The 22,550-nt window shown below is 39.7% G+C and overlaps 1 protein-coding gene across 1 annotated transcript in view; it reads right to left on the bottom strand.

The window, feature by feature from the left end:
• Positions 1-17,044, bottom strand: part of DLEC1 (DLEC1 cilia and flagella associated protein) — a gene marked incomplete at its 5' end in the record, with an annotated part of 37,499 nt that extends 20,455 nt beyond the window's left edge. Inside the window, 19 exons of the mRNA XM_082754356.1 lie at positions 1,266-1,424; positions 1,734-1,864; positions 2,098-2,191; positions 3,837-4,011; positions 4,567-4,625; positions 6,012-6,204; positions 7,814-7,976; positions 8,615-8,701; positions 9,939-10,035; positions 10,885-11,021; positions 11,796-11,969; positions 12,712-12,799; positions 13,215-13,296; positions 13,548-13,756; positions 14,015-14,208; positions 14,723-14,833; positions 15,368-15,524; positions 16,528-16,668; positions 17,012-17,044. Coding sequence (XP_082610482.1) covers positions 1,266-1,424; positions 1,734-1,864; positions 2,098-2,191; positions 3,837-4,011; positions 4,567-4,625; positions 6,012-6,204; positions 7,814-7,976; positions 8,615-8,701; positions 9,939-10,035; positions 10,885-11,021; positions 11,796-11,969; positions 12,712-12,799; positions 13,215-13,296; positions 13,548-13,756; positions 14,015-14,208; positions 14,723-14,833; positions 15,368-15,524; positions 16,528-16,668; positions 17,012-17,044 — 2,484 coding nt within the window. The remainder of the gene's footprint in view (positions 1-1,265; positions 1,425-1,733; positions 1,865-2,097; positions 2,192-3,836; positions 4,012-4,566; positions 4,626-6,011; positions 6,205-7,813; positions 7,977-8,614; positions 8,702-9,938; positions 10,036-10,884; positions 11,022-11,795; positions 11,970-12,711; positions 12,800-13,214; positions 13,297-13,547; positions 13,757-14,014; positions 14,209-14,722; positions 14,834-15,367; positions 15,525-16,527; positions 16,669-17,011) is intronic.
• Positions 17,045-22,550: the final 5,506 nt, after the last annotated feature.

The raw sequence follows: 22,550 nt of genomic DNA, 5'->3' as shown, positions 1-22,550 counted from the left end.
CTCTGAGGTCCTGGGAAGTGTTGGGAATGCCAGGGGACAAAGTAATAACAAAGTGAGAAGGAAGAGTTTGAGAACTGTGAGGACAGGGTCTCCCCCAGGTCACCGTGATTCAGGTACTTCTGATTATAATTGTTTTGTGGAAAAGGGACTGGCACACACACAACTGTTTTGAAAGGCTGACATAGCCACCATTCAGAAAGCCTTCTTTTTTTTGCCATCAACTTTCACCCAAAGTTGGTGATACAACTGCATCATAGGGGAAAAAAAAAAAACAACAAAACAACACAACAAAGCTGCAGAACTCATGGGAGCAACTTCCCACAGCCTTCCATCTCCTGTGATGGTCAACAGAAAGCTCCTGCTTAATAAGCTGCTCTTTCAGTTGCAAAACTGACAAAAACTGTCCAGAAAAACAAAACTTCTGAACAGTGATGTTAAGAGACCTGCAGGCAGAGTCTGGCCTTTTGTTGCTAGGAAAAGCACTTACCCTTGAGTCCGGATTTCCTCACTTCCCTTTAACACTTAACACCAAGGAGAAATCTATCTACAAAGTCCACTGTGTGCCAGAAATAATCAAAATAAACATTTTTTTTTTGTTTTTATTGTTTTTTTATAATTTCAGAATATGCAATGGTCTGCAGTTAGCAGCTCTCACTCAATTCTTTGTATCATCTCCAGGCTCCTCGAGTTATTTCACATGAAATGGTGGAATGAGCTCTGAAATCAAAGAGTCCATTCCAGTCCTTGATATACCACAGCCTAGATAATACTGAACAGTAGTTTTAGCATTCACTGTGGTAAGAAGCCATTTTGGGACACACCTGCATGTTTCAAAGCCATCATTTGAAGCCACAAAAACCAATTTGGTAGGTGCTGAGATTCTTGTATCTGATGCTGATGTGGGTGTGTGGGAGGAGAACTGAGCAGCCTCCACTCTAATGAAGCCTTACTCCCTTGTATGTACATTATGTACGTATAAGTATGTAACTGTATGTACATTAGCAGCAGCTGAAATCCCTGGTGTACAGGAGATACTCCATGTCTCTTTGGATCAGACTGGTGAGGGGGGTTGAAATAAACAGAATTGAAAAAAAAAATGCAGATATATTTCATTTCACAACGAACTTGTGCACTGATGTAACTGTGCAGAACCTGTTTGATAACGGATCATTGAAAGCAGAATTTTTGATAATCTGGAATGAATAGTACAGCCTGAAAAAGAAATAGCTAAAGAGGGAGCATGGCAAGTTACAGCAGTGACTTACCTCTTCATTCCTTTCAGCTAGACAAACCTGGCTTTCTTGCATTCTCCACCGTGCTGGCAGCTGACACAGATTTTTAATCTCAAAGGTTCCTAACACACTCTCACCCCACTTAATCAAGCCTAACTGGAGTGATGGAACATCAATGCAAAGAAGAGGACCCTAGGACACCAAGAAACAGATGTCAAAACGGACATTTCTGCCAAAACTGCCTAATTAAAAAACATTATTAGCTAAGATTAATGTTGAGCTTCTCAGAGAATAGCAGAAAGCAAATGCCTTGCATGTAATACAGAAAAAATCTTACTGTCATGGGAGTATCAGCGTTTACACAGCTGTTACTAGACAGTAAAAACGCCTGCTATTTGTAACTACCCTAGATTTGTCAGGCCTTCAAGAAGCAAAAGGCTTTTTACAGTCAACAGCCAGGCCATGCATCTAGTCATACTGCACCACTGACCTGGTGCTCACCTTGAAAGCAGCCTCAATGTGCAGCACGACTGGCTCTGGAGAGTGTTCAATTTTACACGGCAGGTTATGGCTGACACACCCAGGTTTGCCTCCAGTAATTGTCAGTTCAAATTCACAGCATTCATTCATATCTAGAGAAGAAAAATTAACAAACAAATAAATAAAATCACCCTCTTGAACTGAAATAACCCACTGTAAGCCTAGTACTGAAGCTCCTGGAACCAACTTAAGTCTCCTACTAGCTCCAGTAGGCTGGGGATCAGGCCCTGCTTGCATTATGATGCTCTAAGACTTTTCTCTTCCATGAGCACCATTTTAAATATTTCTATCATTAATTGATACCTGCAAGTCACAGCAACTTTACCTATGACACCTGTGTGAGGTTCAACTTCCACAATGTCACAGGCTGTGATTTTCTCCCATGTGTACTTGATCAATGATTTGCTGTTATTCCACATCTAGAACAATCAAAAACAGTAAGATAATCAATGTACTTTAAGATTTCATAATAACAAGTCAATTTGCTGACAGCAGTGATGCACTGCAAACTAGGTATTGCAAGCCTCACATCACACTTATCTTTGCAAACTTTAGCAATGTCCTGATCACCAATAAATGTTAAAACCTACTGATGTTGCTTGAATCTAGCTCCAACATACAGTACCTTCACCTGAATCTTGAAATAAACTGAGCAAACTAAAAGTGGAAAGACACAGAACTTCACCTAATCTCTAACTTGAATGGTACCAACCCAGCATCATGCACTAACTACTGTTATTTTCATCATGTGCTGTAACCTCCCTTTGCTTTCCTCCTCTGTCATGTAAAACGAGCACAACAAGATGTAGAATTCATCTGACTGGATTTCGGATGTCTTCAAAACAGCTGAGAGCTCTATATCTGATCTCATCTCCTAGGATTCCCTTTACAGTCAATAAAGCCAATTTGATAGCGCTGACAGCAATTCCTCCCACACATTTTAGCCTATAAGATGTTATGAATCACCCTCTGGATACTGTTGTATAGACTCCAAGGCCTATAAGAAAACCTCAGAGCAGGTAGCTCAAATGGAGAGATCTATGCCAAAGGACTGTATTTGATGAACTTGGTGGCTACTTTCACATTGGTGTTTGATGTTTTCTGAAACTTGAAGAAAATCCATTAACTTTTATGGAATATTATCTGGAAATATTTGAAGCCTGTTAAGTTTTTTCAAAACTGTAACAGAACTTCAAAGCTTAAACTTGAAATCCTTCTTTTGAGAACAGCCTTTTTTGCCAAAGGATCTGTTTGTGAGGGAGATGTAAGCTCCTGAAATCTTTAGCCTGCTCTTCAGATCTATTCAGACCATACTCTAATTACCTATATTATGTTTAACTGTACTGGATTGCTGGAAAGTATGAAATGGCTGCCTTAAGTTGAAAAAGAACTGGTGGGAAGAGTGAGCAGAGAACTAAACGCCAGTTAGTACACTCTAAGAAAAAACGTGAAGACCATTAACAGGGAAACCTCTTCCTGCCTGGCCATAGCTAACAGATTTATTTATATTTACGTGAGACTAAGATCAAAAGGACCAAAAGGATCTCGATCTATAGAGAAAAGGATGTGGAATGAGTGGACAGTTGCAGCAGGAACCTGTCCCATAACAGTCAAACAGAAATTACCAGGACATGCAAGAATAGAATAAGGTCTAGAAAGCTACAGTCTAAGTGACTTCAGCTTTTCTGTGCTTGCAGTAGTCCTTCAAACAAAGAGTGCCTCTGTTACAAAGTCATTTAATCATCCATTGGCTATTCCTTCTAGCTGGAAAAATCTTGCACTACAGGAGTGACAGATTGATAAGCAACAGGTTTGTGACCCAGAAAAACATTTGGAAGCCTAACGCTCTGTGATATCAAACCTGAGAGATGAAAAAAGAGCAAAGCCTGCTGCCTGGAGTGCAGGGCAAAGGAGGCCTGCTAGGGGATTTCAGTACAGTAGTCATGGCCTCCTTTAAAAATATTTAAGAAAAACTAAAATAACATGGACCATCTGATAGCTTCTAACACCCATGATCGAGTGACACAAAGCACATGATAACAATGAAGTAAAAAGCAAACAAACCTTAAATGTCTTTCTGACATTTACACTAATAAAGCTTTCTCCAGGGATGATAATGGCGTATGGCTCCAGAAGCAGCTGAAACGGTTCTGTTGATCCTTTAACTTCTATTTCCAGTGCTATTACATCCTCTGCCTTGTACTGTGGGATGTTTTGAAGCATTCCCTCTTTCACTAAACTACAGGAAGAAATGTAGTAGAATTATTAAACATTTTTAAAAGATGGCATCCAGTTTAAGCAAAAGTTTAATTGCCAGATAAAAAGTAAGAAACGTCAAAAGTTTCTCCGCTACAGACTGCTGGAGTGCAGTTAAAAACTGGAAAAATCCCATTGGTCTTTTAACATGCTCTGGTTGTCCCAGCACATTCATGGAATAAGTATCTAAGTTGTTACTGTTTGTCACAGCAGTCTATAACAGAAAGAACTGCTGGAAATCTCAGCAGAAAGCATGGGAAATAAACAGACAAAATGTCAGAATTATCTTTTTCCAAGAGAGGTGCAGCCCCAGCTATGGCTAAGGCCATAAGACGTGATGGAAGCTCACAAAGACATTTTATACCACTGTTTAGTTGTGCACATAAAATCCTTTATTAGTTTAGTTGTGCACATTAAATCCTTTATAACTCTCGGTCCATCATAACCAGAAAGATAAAAATTCTGTTAACTTAATGAAACACCATAGCTAAACACCATGGCTACACATGTTACGTGGAAATCTCATTTCTCAGCTTACCTAGGTGATTCTGGGATGTCCCTCAGAACCATCTGAATCACACTGTGATATGTCTTCAGCTGTACAGATAAGGAAAGGCTTTTATCGTCAAGTAGGCAGTTACATTGAGAATTCAAAAATAGAGATGAAAACGTAGTTTACATTTAAATTATGAACAATCATCACTGAAGTACTAAACTCTGAAAAAACATATTCAAAATAGAGTTACTAAAAGAAAACATATTGGACTGCAAAACATTAAGCCAGATTCTGATCTCATGGTTTATGGTTCCAAGAAAAATACTCATTTTTGACATGCCTGTTATTATTTCCCTTGTATATTGCATACTACAGCAAGCATCTGCAAATACTCTGCAAATTAAGATTAGTATGGCTGTACTAACTTAAGTTTTTTTATCCACTCCAGGGTATTTAACTGACCATCAATCTAATTTTGAATAGAAAGCACTGTTTTGCCATGATGAGGAAGGAGGATGCCTTTTATATACTAATGGCAAAAAAAAAAAAAACAAACACCAACAGCAAATAAAGCACCCACAGAAGCAGGCCTTAAATCAGAAGGGCTTTGCAAATGATTCCTTTGTTTACAATGAGACATTTATCTAAGTGTGTATGTTAACTCAACATATTTTTGTTAATGAATTAAAATCTTTAAAACATCATTAATATATTTTCATATTAAAGTATTTTTAAGTTAAGTTCTCTTCCATATTTACTTGAGGCATTCCTATGTCTGTCAAACAACACGCCACGGGACATTTTCACTCTTGGGTTTACTCTGGATCAAGTTTCTTTAAATACAGTGAGCTCATACTCCCTATTTACATGGACGGGAGAGCAGAAACTAAGACAACAGTCAGCCATCCACTGGTACAGCTGCGCTCAAACATCACTGCACCCCCCTCTTTACAACAGCTGCATGTCATCATTCCTCTGCCAAAATCTACTACTACCCCTCTTATTTACTGCAGAGCTGTTCATAGGTCCCTTTTCAGCCCAAACAAGCTACAGTTGGAAACGGTTTAAATAATCAGCTTGCTAACCAAGACTGTTGAGCTATAATGTGGGTATGGGGTAGATTCCCCCAAAGGAGCTCAGTTAGCAGATCCTGATGGTCAGGGGATTGCGAAGGGGCTAGTAGCACAGTAAGGATGGCAACTTTATCAGCCAGCACAGCTGCAGCTAAGAGGACGTGTCCACAGCTCCAGTGTGAAGTTAATGGTGTCCAATCAGTACCAGAAATGCCATGAGATCAGAAGCTGCCTCATATTTTGCAGTCAAAACATGTTTTCTTTTCAGTAACTTTCTATATTTTGAATACTGTTTATTAGAGCATACTACCAGCCAATTACATTTAATTCAGAAAGCTGTGCAGCATGGGTTTTATGACTTGCATAAAAATACGCAGCTGGAGTTTGTAGATAGGAAGGAATCACAAGCCATACCTCCTGTGGAGCATAAGTGAGAGTAAACTCCTGATCAGCATGGGGAAGCAAAACTCCCTGCTCAGGATTCATGGAGAAGGCTGACTCTGTGTCTCTTTTGTATTCAATCTTTGTGAAGTCTGCAGCTTCTTCTGGCACTGATGGCTGCAGATTAGGCTTTATTATCTGCCAGTAGAAAGGAAGTTCTACATGGCTGCAAAGTGATCAATAAACAAAAAGAAATTATGATTAAAAAATTAGACATTTTTAAGCAAGATATTGGGAGAAATTTTTCAGCTCTTTTTTCCATGCAGCAAATTCCTCTCCTTATAGATTAAAGGGGGTTAGGCTTATCAGTGCTCGTGAGCTACAGAGCTGATGAGACAGCATAGAAAGAGTCAGAGTATGCAAATTCTACAAAGAATATGCAAATACATTGAAATAAGCTATATATATATATGCACAAGAGATGTTACTTTCTTGCCTTATTTAACTTGTAATGTTAATGCAACTTTTAAGAAACTCTAAAATTCTTTTTTCAAGAATTTGAGATCAACAGGACCATTCCTGCTGATATCAGTGTTTGCATTGGATCGCTGCTAATAATCTATGTAACGTTCTGAATTTAATCCAAATGCAAGCTCTGGTCTTTAACAAATCAACAAACAGTGGCTCCAGCTAGGATGATAGCAGTGGCTCTGCAATACTATTTGTAATCCAGAAAATGTTGCTAAACTGGGTTGCTTCAGCAGAAGTATTCCATGGAATCTGTTCATGGGTTTTAAAACTTTGTTCATTTTGACCTCAAAAACTTTGCCTTAGAAAATGGAGAAAGGACACTGGAGTTTCAAAGTGAAATTAATGACATAAACCTGAACAAGGACAATGTCTTGTCTCACTTTCCCTAGCTTTATAAAGTTTTCTCTTGACTGTTTCCATGAAGTTCAGTCTCAGCCTGCCCGGTTCTGCTTCACCCTAATGCTGACACCAGAAGCGCGTGGACTGCTGTCACGATGATAGCGCAGTTCACTGACTCCCACTTTCCTACACCCAAACAACATTCTGTTGTGGCATTGTGCATCTGTGGTTTGCAGGCCAGACTGATAACAAACTTCCAGAAATTCCCTGTAGCAGTTTACTTGCATGTATCTAGATACAGCACTGATCTCCTCACTGTTTTGGGGGTCTGCAGCTTGTAACTACTGCAACTGTGCAAATTAGTATAATTCTATTATTGTCTAAGTGAGTTTGATCAAAATCAGGATTCCACCACGTTCAGTACAAGGTAATTATGGAGGGACATATTCCTTGACTTCAAATAGAGTTTATATTTTAATCTTTTATGGAACAATAGTGGGAATCATGTGAAAGTTTAAAGCTGAGCTAGTAACACTGAGCTCCCTTTTAACCAGGGGAGATCCAGTATAGTCCAGGATGCATTATGTCCTATTCTGTAGGAGATGCCTACAGTCAGGTCAGAATTGTACCCTAAAAACCGTCTATCTCCCTTCACTATGAAAGGAAAGGTATATAAGGTGCTTAGCTCAGCTGTACAAATATACCTTGTAGACATGTAAAGTTAGATGAGGTAAATCTCAGCTAGTTGACCCTGTTAAACACTTTCTGCAACCATCCTGTTCTTCCAAGCATAATCCTTGAACCCTAATTACTAAACAACAGAGCAAAAAGAAGCATAAAGCTTCTGCACAAAGCTTAACAAGAGCATGAAGATTTTGCCAGTCTGAGAGAGTATGGTGTTACAATTAAGGTCCCTAGCAGTGTGTTTAGACTTCAGAGGATAACTATTAATAGTAGCTACGTACGTAGAGTTTCTTATAACCAAATTCTTCTCCTCAGTGGTGTGTGGGTTTTGGGGGTCAAATCGTATGAGGTGCTGTGCTGTGACATCAGTAACTTCACCAGGTGCAGGGCTGCTTTCTCCACCCGTAACGTGCAAAAGCTCCAGAGCTATCAGCTGGCCAACCCCTTGAAGAAATAAGTAGGTATTACTGTTTTCCACCTTATTAACTTTGTTCATATTGCTCTTTAACACCAAAGACCAGCAACGGTGATTACTGATTATGTCTGGTGTTTCCTCAGGTTTCAGAGCTCCACTGTGTTAACAGCACAGTATTTTCCTGATGTTCTTTAATTATCAATATATATCAGCAGAGATCCCGTCTTTAAGAATTTAACAGATTTGGATTTCAGGGCCACAACTTCAGCCCACCTACATTAGCATTGTTTCATTGAAGCCAGCAGAATGTTTACAATGGTTGATGCTGTGGCTTCCAGACATGTTGAGCAGTATAATGAAAATAAAAAATAAGCAGCAAAAGTGCTCTTAAAAATTCCCAAATGAAATACGTGTAATAAAGTGCTTGTATGAATTTCACATTAAGCCTCATGTCATAGTACTCACAATACAGGACAAGCACTAACAATTACAATAATTTCAACTTCTTTAATTAGATAACCTAAAGACTGCCTGCCTCTCTTGAATACCCTAATCCAAGATATATCCCAAATCTGCTTCACACCCAAATGCGCCTCAACCACCACTCACATTAACTGAGTATCTGCAGTGTTAGAAACATGATCTCTGGAAAGTCTTAGGAACAAACCTGTGACTGTAACATCATTGACCTGGCAATTGTCACAAACAATGGTATATATCTGCTGTGATACTTCTGGAGAGGAAGGAAAAAACACTACCTGAAAGAGAGAAGCAAAATAATAACGTTTGTAACTGATTTTTCTCCAGGAAGTCATAAACTTCAATCCATAAGTGTTCACTAAAGGACAGTTCTAATGGTTAATAATTAAATAATGTTACTTAATTTTCATTCTTGTAAATGTAATCTTACATTTACAAGGAACAGAGTCATATTCCCTTAACATAGCCCAGAAAGAAACAGGTGCTTTCTGGGTGACTAAACCTACATGAGTGCACTTGGCTGCTCACCACAAGCTGCCTTTGTAGTCACTGGAGCTGGGGGCAGTTCTCTAGGTCAGTCAGACAAATTGCACCCTCAGGATCAGGTCTGTCCTCAGTCACTTCTTGAGCAACACCACTGCTGCCTGTAAAGCTGCAGCAGTATGAGCAGGGTCAGATGCTGCGTGCCTTCCCCAAGCTCCATTTCAACAAAAATGATTCAGGGCCCAAACTGTGCAACCTTTGGCTCCAGTAACGTGCACCATGGTTCTCCTGCCTGCTCTCCATTACTGCCTGCAAGCCCAACCTGTGCTAAATCCACCTCCTCTTTCTCTCCCACAAATGGGTGACCTTCCTGAAGTAACGCAGCTGGGAAGAGAGAAAGGGAAACTCTTCTCCTTTACCCACACCTGCGTGATTCATTGATTTGGTGGCAGCTAGGAGTTACTGCAGAGAAAAAAAACAGGTTGGAGGCTGGCTGTGCTCCCAGTATCATTCTTCCTCTCCCCATCATGATGCTGTGATAAAATGCAGCCCAGATCAGAGAAAGCAGTGGTTGCAGCCAGTACTGCACACCTACTGCAGGATCTTTTTCAGTAAACAGCAGAACAGAAATAAGGATTTGTACCTGCTGCTCTACACTGTTATAATTTGCTTCCCAAAATGTCTCTTTCCAATAAAACTCACAAAGGAAAAGTTTGTTGGACTTGGTGCCCCAGCTGGAATGAAATAAGGACTTTTGTCTTCTCAGATTTCTATTTTTTCTAACAGGATTCTTTGCATGGGGAAAATGTGACTGGTCTCTGCTAGGTAAGTAGAACTTGGAAGATACAACGAAAGACCCTTCAGTAAGGCTCATAGCTGCATTTCTTCCCAAATCATTCTACAAAAGGACTTGAGCTCTTTTCTTCACAGAAACTCAAATTTGTAGGGTCCAGCCAGGACTTCCTAAACTGATGTTGTTTTGCTAATGTACTTGGTAAAGTACAAATACTTTCTATAGCAGTAGTTACTAACCTCTACTGTTGTACTCTGCCCTGGAGCTAGCTCAAAAACAGCAGGATAGATCCCAAACGGATCTTGCGTCACAAAGCCAACAGTGGCAACAGCCTAAGATTTAAAAAATAAAAATAAAATAAAAATTATTATTAAATTAAATCAATCAGCTTATTGGCTTACTGTTTTCATAACACAGGATTACCTAAAACAGGCGGCATACTAAAATATCACTGTTCTACACCTTCCCATAATTGTTTTATCACACCTCAAAAGCATATGGCTAATTTATACAGCTTAGTTAGAAGAAGTGCTCTGTGCTTTATAATTACCTTGGTGAAAGCTAAAAGAGGGAAGGTGCTGTCTCCAGAGATAAATGATCATGTCAGGTGCCCTAATGCTCACCTTCACAGGTGCAACAGCTATGCCTGAGCACAGGAGCTGTGTCTGTCTCTGTATGTTTATGACTGAATGGGATCTGAAATATTTCAGGAGGAACAACCTAGCATGTAAGCTATTCCAATAGCTTTTCCTCCAACACATGAGAGCAATCTACCAGTCACATTTCATCTTCGTTCATATAACACCCTGTTCTGTGATGGCAGGCTAAAGAAAGAGCAGTACCTGCAGTGGATTTCTAGGGCCTGCGGGTGCAGCAAGGTCAGTATTTGATGGCTTTGGCAGGGAAGGGGAGGAAACCAGCTCAAGTGTGCTAGGACCAATTTAAACTTTGCTTCTTTTATGTGTAATAAGTAGGCAACTCCTTCCACAGGTAAGCCAGAGCACATGCAGGAAGTACAGACAGTCAGGGAGACTGGACTGAAGGATAAATGTAAATCCCTGAGGGAATGGGTCAGTACAGATGCATCCAGCAAGGTCTCATGAATTCTGTACTAGTTAACCACAATTACTTCAAAAACTCTTCACATCAGGGCATCTATACCATGTCCAGTGATCACTCACCATGAAATTAGGAGGTGGCCAGGCTTTTTTTGGCATTATACAGAACTTCCCAGTGCTAAATCCCTCATTTCTGCACAAAATCAGTGTTACTTTAATTCCCCCAACAAGGCAAGAACCACAGTCTATAACACGAGGCACTGCAATGAGCAACAAAGAAAATCAGCTACAAATCCAGTGAAGGTTAGCAGCTGGCAAAGCCAGTTAGTTCTTAAATAACTGTGTTTTTTTTTTTATGACAACACTGCTGCAAATAAACATGCTAGGTCCTGTCATCCTAAAAGCCTTGAATTCTTTCCATTTGAATATCAAACTATGTGAGTTGCATATTTCTGCATTCATCTTACAGTTGAATGGTGCTTCCTACTTAAGAACTCCATTGAATAATGACAGTTAAGTAAGACGATTTTTCCAAAAGATGAATTTTAAATGAAAGCAAGTTTGTGCAAAAGTAGTCCTGATTGCTACACCTGAGGCTAAATATTCAAGACGTGAATTCTGCAGATAGATTATATCAATATATAATGAATGTAGCATGAATCTATATTAATCAATAGCAGCAAATATTTACAACTAAATCATAATTCCTTAATATTTAAGATTAATATTTACAGTTAGTCGTTTAGTAATGATGAGATACAAACCTAGAAAAGCAGTTCCTGTTCATTTCTCTAACACAGTGAAAATAAAGAGCTCCATGCATCATATGCAAATAATAGAGGAAAAATTTGAGGAGATTACACTTTAATAGCTAACAAATCTATTAGGAGTGAAAATGAGATTGGCATCAAAATGTAGAAAATGCACTGCCACATTTCTCCATGTTTGTTTTGTAACATAAAATTGGAGACAGTCAAATTAAAAAAAAAAATCCATTTAACATAAGAGACACTTAAGAACTGGATATTGCTCACATGTTAGCACTGGAGCTGGTCTTTTTGCTTGGATCTGGATCTGAAGAGGTTCTGATACTTGAGTCTCCACTAATATATAATCTTCATAATCTGCTAGATATTCAGGAATAAATTGGACTACATACTGGCATGACATCCCAGGAGCAATCATTCCTCCCTTTCCTGGAAATTTTCCTTGGAAAAAAAAAAGTAAGTAATTAAAAAATTGAAACCTCACAATGTTGACATAGATTTTTATGATCATAACTCCATCTGGAAAGATGCCTGTAAACTCTCACCATGGTCAAGCTGATAAAAAAGCACAAAGGGCCTGCCAGTGCAGTCTGTGTATATGCCTATCTTTCATTGAACTCAAAAGATTTTTTTTGTCTGAAATGTGTTTGTCTTAACTACAGAAAACTACAGGAGAGAAACCTGGAGATGTTACCCAGTTTTCCTCTGCTACAAAACATGCCTTACATGTGCACATCTAACTTCTAAATATCCTCAAACCTAATCTTCCTTGTTAGTTTGTTATTTCTTGCCCTCTCCCCATGCTGATTTCAATGGATACGAAGTCTGTTCCTAGCTGAATTCTGAGTAAGACTCAATCTAGGTATTCCACAGATACATATCAGTCTGACATCAAACACTGTAATGTTAGTTTTCTTGAACTCCTCATTACGCCATTGGAAACTGGTTATGAGTTGCATATGAATAGTTTTAGAGATGTAAAACAACCTTCAGTTTCAACGACCTTCAGTTTCTTTTACTGAAGAAATTGTTGTAATTGTTGTAATCTGCTACTCAGAGCACTATGGATACCAGAACAAAGCAAAAAGTCTCTGAAAAATATTAGTTCAAGCAGATAAATTAGATCTTTTAGGTGTTACTATCTTAAAGGCAGTAGAAGAAAAAAACAAACAAAAACACTTACCAGGTCCAATGGAAAATGCTGAAGTAGAGGGAGGAATAAGTCTTACATGGTGACATGTTGAAGTGACGTTCTGTATCTCTACAGTCATCTTCATTTAAGAAAGAAATATAATAGTATATTGTATTACTGTTTATCATCATGTTTGCTATTCCCTAGTACTTTGCTAGTAGGTGCTAATTTAACATGAAGACAGGCCTAAAAATCAAAATCAGGAATACCAAAGTTGCTGAAACTGTTCATTCTTCTCAGTTTGTGTAAAGTCTTAATGAAATACTAGCAAAACCAAGTAGATATTGAAAAAGGTTCCCTTTAGTTTGCATTGATTAGAGTGTCAGTGGTATGTGTGAAAGAGTATCTTGAAGGAAACTAAAGGGTCATTAAATCAATATAAAAAAGAAACTCAGACTTCTGTTAAATTGTGGAAAACCAAAAGATTGGGTGAAATCACAGCAGGATGTACTGTTTCCAGTGGCAAAATTGAATCCCTGCAAAGAAATTCTCACCTCATACACGTGTCCAACTTCATAATCAGAAAATAAAACAATAGGTGGATTGACATGAAACACAGGAACAAATGAGGTATCACTGAAAGAAAGGAGAAAAAAAAAAAAAAGAAAAGACATTTTCTTACTGCCTGGTTCTTTACATACTGACAAAATAACAAATTTCAAAGCGTATCCTTTAGCAAAAATCAAAATGTCATACAGACATACTCAATTTCAGGAGGCCATACAGACATTTAGCTCAAAATACCTATGTGTAAATCCATAGTAGTTCTATGGTGGAGCTCTTTGTGGGCTCTAGTTCAGAAGCAAAGAATTACATATACTGCTTACCCTTTATTAGCTTCTGCCATGATTTTTTCCATCTTTTCTTGAGAAATGACAAGAGATTTGCCTCCATGAAGAGTATTTGGTGGGAAAAAGCGGGGGTTCTTCAGATAGTTCTGTCTTTTCTCAAGTTTGGCAAGATAAGCACATTCTCTTTCTCCCTCTGCTTTGCACTTACTGCTTTTCCAGGCTGCCTCCTGTGAGGCATTAGATTTCTTTGAAAAACAGAGACCGCGGTGCAAAGTTAAACACTGCAGCTTTGAGGATGATGAAAAAGCTATCTGTACATGACTAACTGAAGCTATACAGCATTGAAAATTCATATGAAAATATTGCATTTCTCTTTTCTTAACAGACCAAAGAAAAACACTGTAGCCAAATTAATAAGGCAGTGAGATTCACCCTTTGTTTTAGGATTAACAACAGGCCCCGCAGTTCTGACAGACTAAAACCAGCAAATCTGTAAAACTTACCTTATTTGTCTTTTTGGTCTGGTGGCTAGAATCTGGCGTTGAAAGTAGAGTTAATGTGGATAAAGACACATTTGACAGGCTACCAGATATTTTCTGGAGGTGTGCAATTTGTGTAGTCATCTGGTCCTGCAAGTCTGAAGAAATTCGCTGTTTAAAACTAAATGTCTCCTTCATGTAACCAGGTTCTGTTTTCCCTGTAATTCAAAGAAAAATGTAATTCTGTAATAGAAAACATGAGTTAAAAGCATTTATTCTAAGCATAAGATCTTGTTTTAGTCTCATCAATGGTAGAAAACACACTTTAAATCCTCTAGTATTTTATTTATATTTATTGTTTATTTTGCAAAAATGAAGAAAAGTAATAGCAAAACTTTTGTAAATATTAGTCAAACAAGCTATATAGAAAGTTATATTACTGCCAGAAAGCTGTATTAAACCTATGAGTGGGATTTAGAATGTCCTGTCTGATTTACAAAAAGATCTATATGATGGACCTATGATAGCCAGAAAATTCACATAAACAAGATGTGAAATCCAGCCCCATGCTTTTATACTTGGACAATGAAATTACTACCTTAGAGGAAACTCCAAGATTCTAGATTTATGGCTTTCTTTTGAATTACTATTGATAAACAATCTAAATCATGGACTTTGTGACTAAATGTGACTGTTCTAAAAAGTCTAATTATTTTCTGCTGTAAAAGTTACCTTTTGGTGCTCTAGTAACAGGTAATTTATCAGTGATGTAATCATCAGGGCAGGTTAAATGATTTTTTCTAAGAAGTTCATTATCCACAATCCACCTAAAAGAGGATGCCACTACAACAGTAAAACAGAAAACCAAAGATAAGTGCAAAAGCTTAAGATACAACGATCTTGATCAACTCAAAGTTATGTTCTCTTTTTAACCCATCACTGTCAGGTAATATTTTTGGATAGATAAACTGTCTGGTATTTTAATCCCAGGACATGGGCATCTATCTCCACAATTTTAAATTCAGTTCAAACTGAGCTATGCAGTCATCAGAGAAACATCTGATCTTTGTTAGTTGCTGCTACACAGCAAAGTGCATATGTTTGTTATAAAGCTAGGTGGGAAAGCAATTAATAGCAAGTCTAATACCTTGAAAATGACTTGGTTGTTTTGTTTCTTTCAATGTTAAGCAGATGTTACCATTCTTGAAGGTCTGCACGAAATCTATCAAAGTTGCTCTGTTGATGTAAAGCCAAACTAAAAGTTCACTGAATATAGTGTCAGGCCTACCAGCAATTCAGACCAACATTGTGTTAGTCTCCCAGAACTATAGGCATGTACTGAGGAGAGACCCCGTACAGGGTTTCCTGAATTCTCACCTGGTGGTAATCCCATTTTGTGGAATTCTTCCCCAGCATCTACCTTCAGCACATTTAGAGCCCTTTCTTCTTCAGCTCTTGCTCGAGCCTGGGCTTGAATGATGTTCTCTTCTACTCTATCAGCTTCTGTCAGTCGGCAATTATACTCTGCTACAAGCTGTTACAGGCAAGGATGAAATGACTGTAGTTTAAGCTGTCACAAATTATTAAAGATTGCCTTACAGATAAATATTTGCCTATGAGAGGTAAATAGCTTAATAAAACATCATTAATTTACATCAATAAATTGGCTTGCTAAAACACCTTCGCTTCCATCATTTAACTTGTGCTGGGTGAGAAGCACTATCCAGCTACCCATATATCAACAAAAATGCATGAAATATAATGACACCCTCTCAGGAGGAGAGAAATGTCTCTTTTACCTTCTGTGGAACACTAGCTACTGTAACACATTTTGCCTTAAAAGTGTAGGATTAAGTTTAAAGTGAATGTTCCCTCCTAGTTATTAGGAAGGTCCCCAAATACATGCCAGCAGTGATAATTTACTTCTCCCTAGGTATTTTGGATCACTGTTCAGTGTGGTAAATGCTTCATATGCACACATCAGAAAGAAAGAACCAGCCTCAAAAAAGTTTTTAAAGAAAGAATAGCAGTGGAGGCACAAGGACATACAAGATGAACACCAAGTAAAACTGAGAAGCATTGGTTTCACAACACCAGTAGCCTATCACATCACAAGGTTTAACCATTTGTCTTTTTTTTGCTTGTTTGTTTGCTTGTTTTTAATAGAAAGGGCAGGATGCATTCAGCTAAAATGAGATGCTTCCTCCTGCCTGCTCATTCTAGTATCCTTCCACCATCAATGGAATACAGGTACAATTCCACCCTGTACCAAAAAAGGTACCTAAAATGGATCAGACAGACTGTGCCCCCTTAAAGTTGCCTTTTTTTTTTTTTTTCTTTTCTGAGGATATAGAGAGCCTTGGGTGATTAGTTTAGATGTAACATACAAGTAAGAGACATGCACTTTCAGGTGAAACAAATCTGTTTGCTTATGCATTCATATTTGCCTTCTTTTATTTTATGGAAGACCTAGAAATTAAGAGGTAGCAATGAAACCCAAACAGAGCTCCTAACTCTGGCTTGGTTTTTACTTGTACCTTCTGTAGCTCCTCTGTGAAAGCCTCATGATAAACATCCTCTCCTCCTCGGGACTTGATCCAGTTTGCCACTATGTCTGACCCTATAACATCTCCAGTGTACAGATCCTTAAAGGTGCTGGCCAACAGGGGGGAGATGTCCTGAGGAAAGGAAATTAGGCGATTAACGCTCAAGGCCTGAGATAGGAACAGAGAATATCATGGGAGGGAGACAGAGGTTATGAAAGAGAACAGTGATTAAGTGATGATTAAGTAATTACGCAGTGATTAAGTAATTACGTAGGCCTGCAGAACCTCATGTAGACACACACACACTTATTCCCTCATGGGCAGTGGAAATTTAGGGATTTCATACTGCACCACCGAGCTCCAGTGCATGCGTGCAACCAACTGGGACTGAAGGAGGGAGGAGGAAAAGTGGTGGAAAACTGCTGGGGAAAGATGGGGAGAATGAAAGAAAGGGTTGTATGCCCTGTGCCCTTACCTGTGAGCGGTTGGGGAAGCTGTGCCCAGCCATGGTGCCAGGGTCCCCCCGGCTGCCCTCAGCCTCTGGCCGCCCGTTGCCCAACGACCTGATGGGGTTCAAGGGCCAGGCCCACCTCATGGGGTGGAGTGGAGGGTGCTGGGGGGAGCCCTGGACCCCAATACCAGGGATTAACCCAGCCCCAGCTCTTCCTCACCCCTCACACAACGCCATTCCTGCCGCCACAGCAGCTCTGTTTGTGTAAATTGTCACGGTAACAGGAGCGGCTGGTTGAGGGCGGCAGCTTGTGTCTCTGTGAGGCACCCATACAGTCCTTCTGCCCTGACAGAATGGGTAGTTTCTGCCCTCTTTTAAAGCAACGGAGTGGTATACATTCATAATAATAATAAAATAGAAACAAAATGTTGATTTGAACCTTCTGAGTTGATATGAGCTTTTCACATTCCCCTCCACCATCAGCAGGCCCCGGTACAAATCCCGAGTTTTGCAGCCAAGGAAATGAGGCAAAGCCTTTCCTTTTCCTAAAGCTTCCCCAGCCGCCTGAAGAGGCAATCTTTGTCCCTGCGGCTGGGCTGTGAGGGGAGAAAAGCTGTGTAGTTCATTATCAACCCGAAAAACTATCAATCTTCCCTCTCGACCTGCTATAGCACCGCGGCTGTGTACACCGGTTGCTAACAACAGCTGCTGGAGTGGGTGATATTTTCCTTAGAAACCATCCTTGCACAGCTTTTTGTGTTTGTCTTGCCTGCTTTCTTTTATATATATATTTTTTCTTCTTTTCCCCTGCATCTTGCTGAGAGGGAAGGAGCCAGCTGGTGGGTCGTGGGGCTTCTCCCTCACTATGCGGGTAGCTCCTGCCAAGGGGGTTTGCAAGGGTTGGACATGGAGGGAATGATAGGCACTGTGCTTGTGTGTTACTGCCCTCTGATGGCACTGCACGGGAAATAACCATCCCAAAAAATAATAACAGTTTTCCAACCCTTCTTCTCCATGAGCAGATAAGCAAGACGCATCGGCTGCAAGCCCCATAATGGTGTTTGTCGGCATGAGACACATGGGTTTGTGACTACACGGTAAGTGTCACACGCTGTAGTTCGTCACTTAAACACAATCTGCATTTCACCACTGGAATACGACATCAAATTAGACTCTGAGGAATGTCGTGTTTTGAGTTTCCCTGTGAAAACAGAAACTTTCCCAAGGGAAAGCTCAGCAAGTCTGTGATATCCTGTTCCAAAGGTTAAGGAAAGTTAGAAAAATTGTAATCTGACAATGGTAAGACCAGGTACGTGTGTTTTCACATAGGAAAAGTTCACATCTTTGTTTCTGGTGGCTGTGAAGGCACGTAGGTGTGTGCTTGCCTTTAAAAGTAGGTTGGAGCATCCACATTTTGACATGTTTCCATATCAGAATTCCAAGCTTTCTTGTCATGTGCTATTACAATTAATTGTAACATCTGTTTGCTAGCTGGAATGTTAATAAAATCCAGCATTTCTTAAGGAATTCATTCCTAGCCTTGCAGAAAGCCTCAGAGCAGTGGCAGTAAAGCAGATGTTTTTGTTTAAAATAGTATATACATGTGCATGAAAACTGACCGTGGAAAAAGCTTTCTGTACTTTCATCTTTACTGTCTTTCAGTAAAATTGCCAAGCAGATCATCTCACTTTTCGAAGCTGGATGCTTTTTTCCAGCTGCAGTCTACCATGGAATCTGGAAGTGAAGGTGAGCTCTGTCTGCCCAGTAGTCAAACACAAGGTCAGAAGGGAGTCCCTACAGTCTAGTCCAGAGCTATACATAGTATCTTCCTATATGATACTGGTGCATTTTTTATTAGATCTCTGTTTTTAAGCCGTCATCATTTACTCATATAACATTAAAAAAGACATGCCACTGTTCCTGTTGTAAAGCTGTTTCATTCACATATATATTTACGTTTCCATATGAATACTTTAAAAATTAAGAACAATTTGCATATATATCATTCTACTTATCACTGTTACAAGATGCTTAACTTCCAAAGGCTGAAGAGAGACTTGTGCTTGTATAAAATATTAAAAGCACAATCAAAAAGAAGCTTTAGGCTACATTTATAAATGTGACTTGTCCAAATATAGACACTTTCTCTAACTGCCATGCATGACTTCTACCAGACATTTTATCTAGTGTTTTCCCTCTGTATCACATAGGATTGGATGTAATGCTGATGTTTTGGAAGAGACTCCTGAGGTACCCATTTCATATCATAGAATCACAGAATCCAAGAATGGCTTGGGTTGGAAGGGACGTTAAAGATCATCTAACTCCAAGCCCCCTGCTATAGGCAGGGGTGCCTCCCACTAGACCAGGTTGGCCAAGACCCCGTTCAGCTTGGCCTTGAACTCCTCCAGGGATGGGGCATCCACAGCTTCTCTGGGCAACCTTCTGGGCACCCTTACAGTGAAGAATTTCCTCTTCATGTCTAATGTAAATCTATCCTCTTAGTTTCAGACCATTCCTCTTTGTCCTGTCATTATCTATCTGAGTAAATAGTCCTTCTCCATTTTTTTTATGAGACCCCTTTATGTACTGAAAGGTCTCAATGAAGTCTCCCTGGAGCCTTCTCTTCCCCAGGCTGAACATCCCCAGCTTTCTCAGCCTTTCTACACAGCAGAGGTGCTCCAGCCTCCGATCATCTTTGTAGCCCTACTCTGGACTCACTCTAACAACTCCACATCCTTCTTGTGCTGGGTGCCCCAAACCTGGACACAGTACTCCAGGTGGGACCTCATGAGAGTAGAGTAGAAGAGGACAATCACCTCCCTCAACCTGCTGGTTACACCTCTTTTGATGCAGCCCAGGATGTATGTAGTTGGCCTTCTGGGCTTCAAGAGAGCACTGCTGGCTCATGTCAAAACCTTTGTCCACCAGAAAACTTCTGGTTTATATGCTTCTGTGTGCAGCATGGAGCACAATGGCATTTCTCTAGGAGGAAACCAACCTGAAACTGAAGTTCTCCAGGTGTTCACCTCATGTGCTTATCAGCTAAATAGTGCTTAATCTACAGGGCCAGGCTAAAGCTAACCTTAAGTAAAACATCTGCAAATAGATATAGAGTAGATATCATCTCCTGAGCACCAACTTTTTTGCACTGTGGTTCTGCCTCTGTTGCACCATACTTCTTGCTAAGGTAGACAGAGACTAAGTCATAGATCTTCGAGGAACCATAAGTACTGGATTATATTCCATCCTTAAAAGTAGTCTTGGTGTCTTGTCAGGATGATATTGCTTTTTTATATTTATTTTGTTCAAACTCCCCAGGTGATCCCCACATGTTCTTGTTATTCCACCAGGACCCTTAAAAGATCAACTGTTTGGATGTTTCCAGGATTTTCTGAAAACAAAACAAGTCAGACAGGCTTCGGGTGGAATTTTTTAGATATGGGAAAGTATGAGAAATGATATTGCAGCACTACCTTTTGCACGGGAAGAATTGCCCCATTTTTCATACTGTAAACAACAAAAATATATATATATATAAAAAAAAATCCAATTATTTCTATTCGTTTATTAAGGTCTTCTTGGGTTTGGGGTCTTACAGAACAGTTCCTTAAGTACTCTGAGGAATGATTCACTTGGACATTGCTGCCCTCCAGTGGTCTTGTTAAGGTTCCCATGTATCCAAGAAAGCCTTTAAAAATACTGTACCTAATCTCTGTTCTGTACTGAGCAGGTAAAAATACTTCTGTCTCAGTCTGATATATTCGTATTGGGTAACTGTGTGTTTATTCTCTACACTGGCAAAACTATATATTATAACTATAAATTATCCCATAATTATTGCAGAGCCAAATGCCATCAGACAGGTATCACTGGAATGCAGGCCTCCTGTGCATGTTACCATGTGTATCTTGAACTAAAACCAGCTTCAATAGCTTGACTTTAAAAACAAAGTGGATCTTGCAGACATGGAGGATGGAAAAATAACCTTTCAGTTTCAGGTGAAAAATGCCAAACCGCTCAGCTTCTGAAAGCTGGCTTCTTTCATTGCACTGCTTCCCTGTCCTTCTGTTTGTTTGTTTCTTTGTTTTTCCTCAGATGCCCCAGTTAGTTTAAAGACCATCCATTTCTTACAGGTCTTGCCTTGCTGGCTGTACTTAGCTCATCTCCAATTCTCTTCCAGGCAGTTCCACCTGGATATTCTTTCCACAATTTTCTCCCGTAACATCTTGCGTGATGTTATTTTGTGGCTGTCTCCCGCTGTGACTCAGCCCTTTCACTTGCTTCCTGTTTACACCTTTCTTGACTTTGAGCTTTTTTCTCTGTTTCCCACACCTCTCTCATGTATCTACAAGTCTGTCCTTCACTAACACATGTCAGTGGCTATTGCTAGCCTTCTGCCGGAATACTTACGCTGTAATTTCACTCAAGCCACATGGGGTTTTACAAACCAGACACACCCAGCATGTAGGAGAAGCATGTGGAAAATGCATACACAAAGGAGTCAGTCATTCCTTTCTGACAGTGTCTGGGCAGATACATCACTCTCTAATTAAGCTGAAAATGGGCTACGCCTCTATGCAGGGATCCAGCTGAGTGTGCAGTGCTGGGGTGACACTGGACTCTCAAGCAGAGCAGAACAAGGGGCTCATATTCCACATTCACATGTCCTTGGGCTCAAAGAGGTTTACTTGACTGGAGTGTGACCTTCTTTTGTCACAAGTTATTCCATTTAACCCCAAAGGGTTTACCCTGTAATGTGTTAGAATTAGTGGGCTTCATTCTGTTTTTCATTAATAGCTGCGGGTCCGTTGATTATTTTCAAGGAGTCTATGAAAGATAATAGATAAATGTAACACCCAAATTCTGCCTTCTGCTTCCAAATATGCCTTTGTTCCCCAAAGGAATGGTCTTTTGTGTGGTCATGAAAGGCTCTTCTCATTGCTAGGATTGATAAATGAATCAATTTCATTGCACATCATCTACATGGAGATCACAGAATCACAGAATCACAGAATCACAGATTTTTTCTAGGTTGGAAGAGACCTCAAGATCATCGAGTCCAACCTCTGACCTAACACTAACAGTCCCCACTAAACCATATCCCTAAGCTCTACATCTAAACGTCTTTTAAAGACTTCCAGGGATGGACCAGAGTTGATCTGTCAGGTCTTAAAGCCTTTTCAGATACAACAAGATTCAACTGATGCTTAGTATTGTCCTTCTACACTTCAGGGACATCACTAGGGATATGTCCACACCCCATAACTACACTGCTGATTCTGGAAAGAAATTGCACAGACATGCATGGGCTAGCTTTGTGTGAGCCTCTTCTGTCCTGGAACTGATCTAGTATGGCATGGCAGAACTCCACAACAGCTAATTTACAATCCTGAGAATAACCCACTGGTTGACGTTTATTAGTATGAAATGTGTTTCTTTCTTCCTCTGATTCCCTTCTGGGCTTGAGTTTGAAGAGTCTCCTTTTCCTTCCTGAAAATCCTTTCCATCAGCCAGGATTTCTATAGATGCAAAGAAACCTTGGAAGAGGAGAACATTTATG

The sequence above is a fragment of the Aythya marila genome (genome assembly GCF_965140915.1).
Source record: "Aythya marila genome assembly, chromosome: 2".
Classification (NCBI taxonomy): domain Eukaryota; kingdom Metazoa; phylum Chordata; class Aves; order Anseriformes; family Anatidae; genus Aythya; species Aythya marila.
This window is presented reverse-complemented; position numbering and strand designations above follow the sequence as displayed.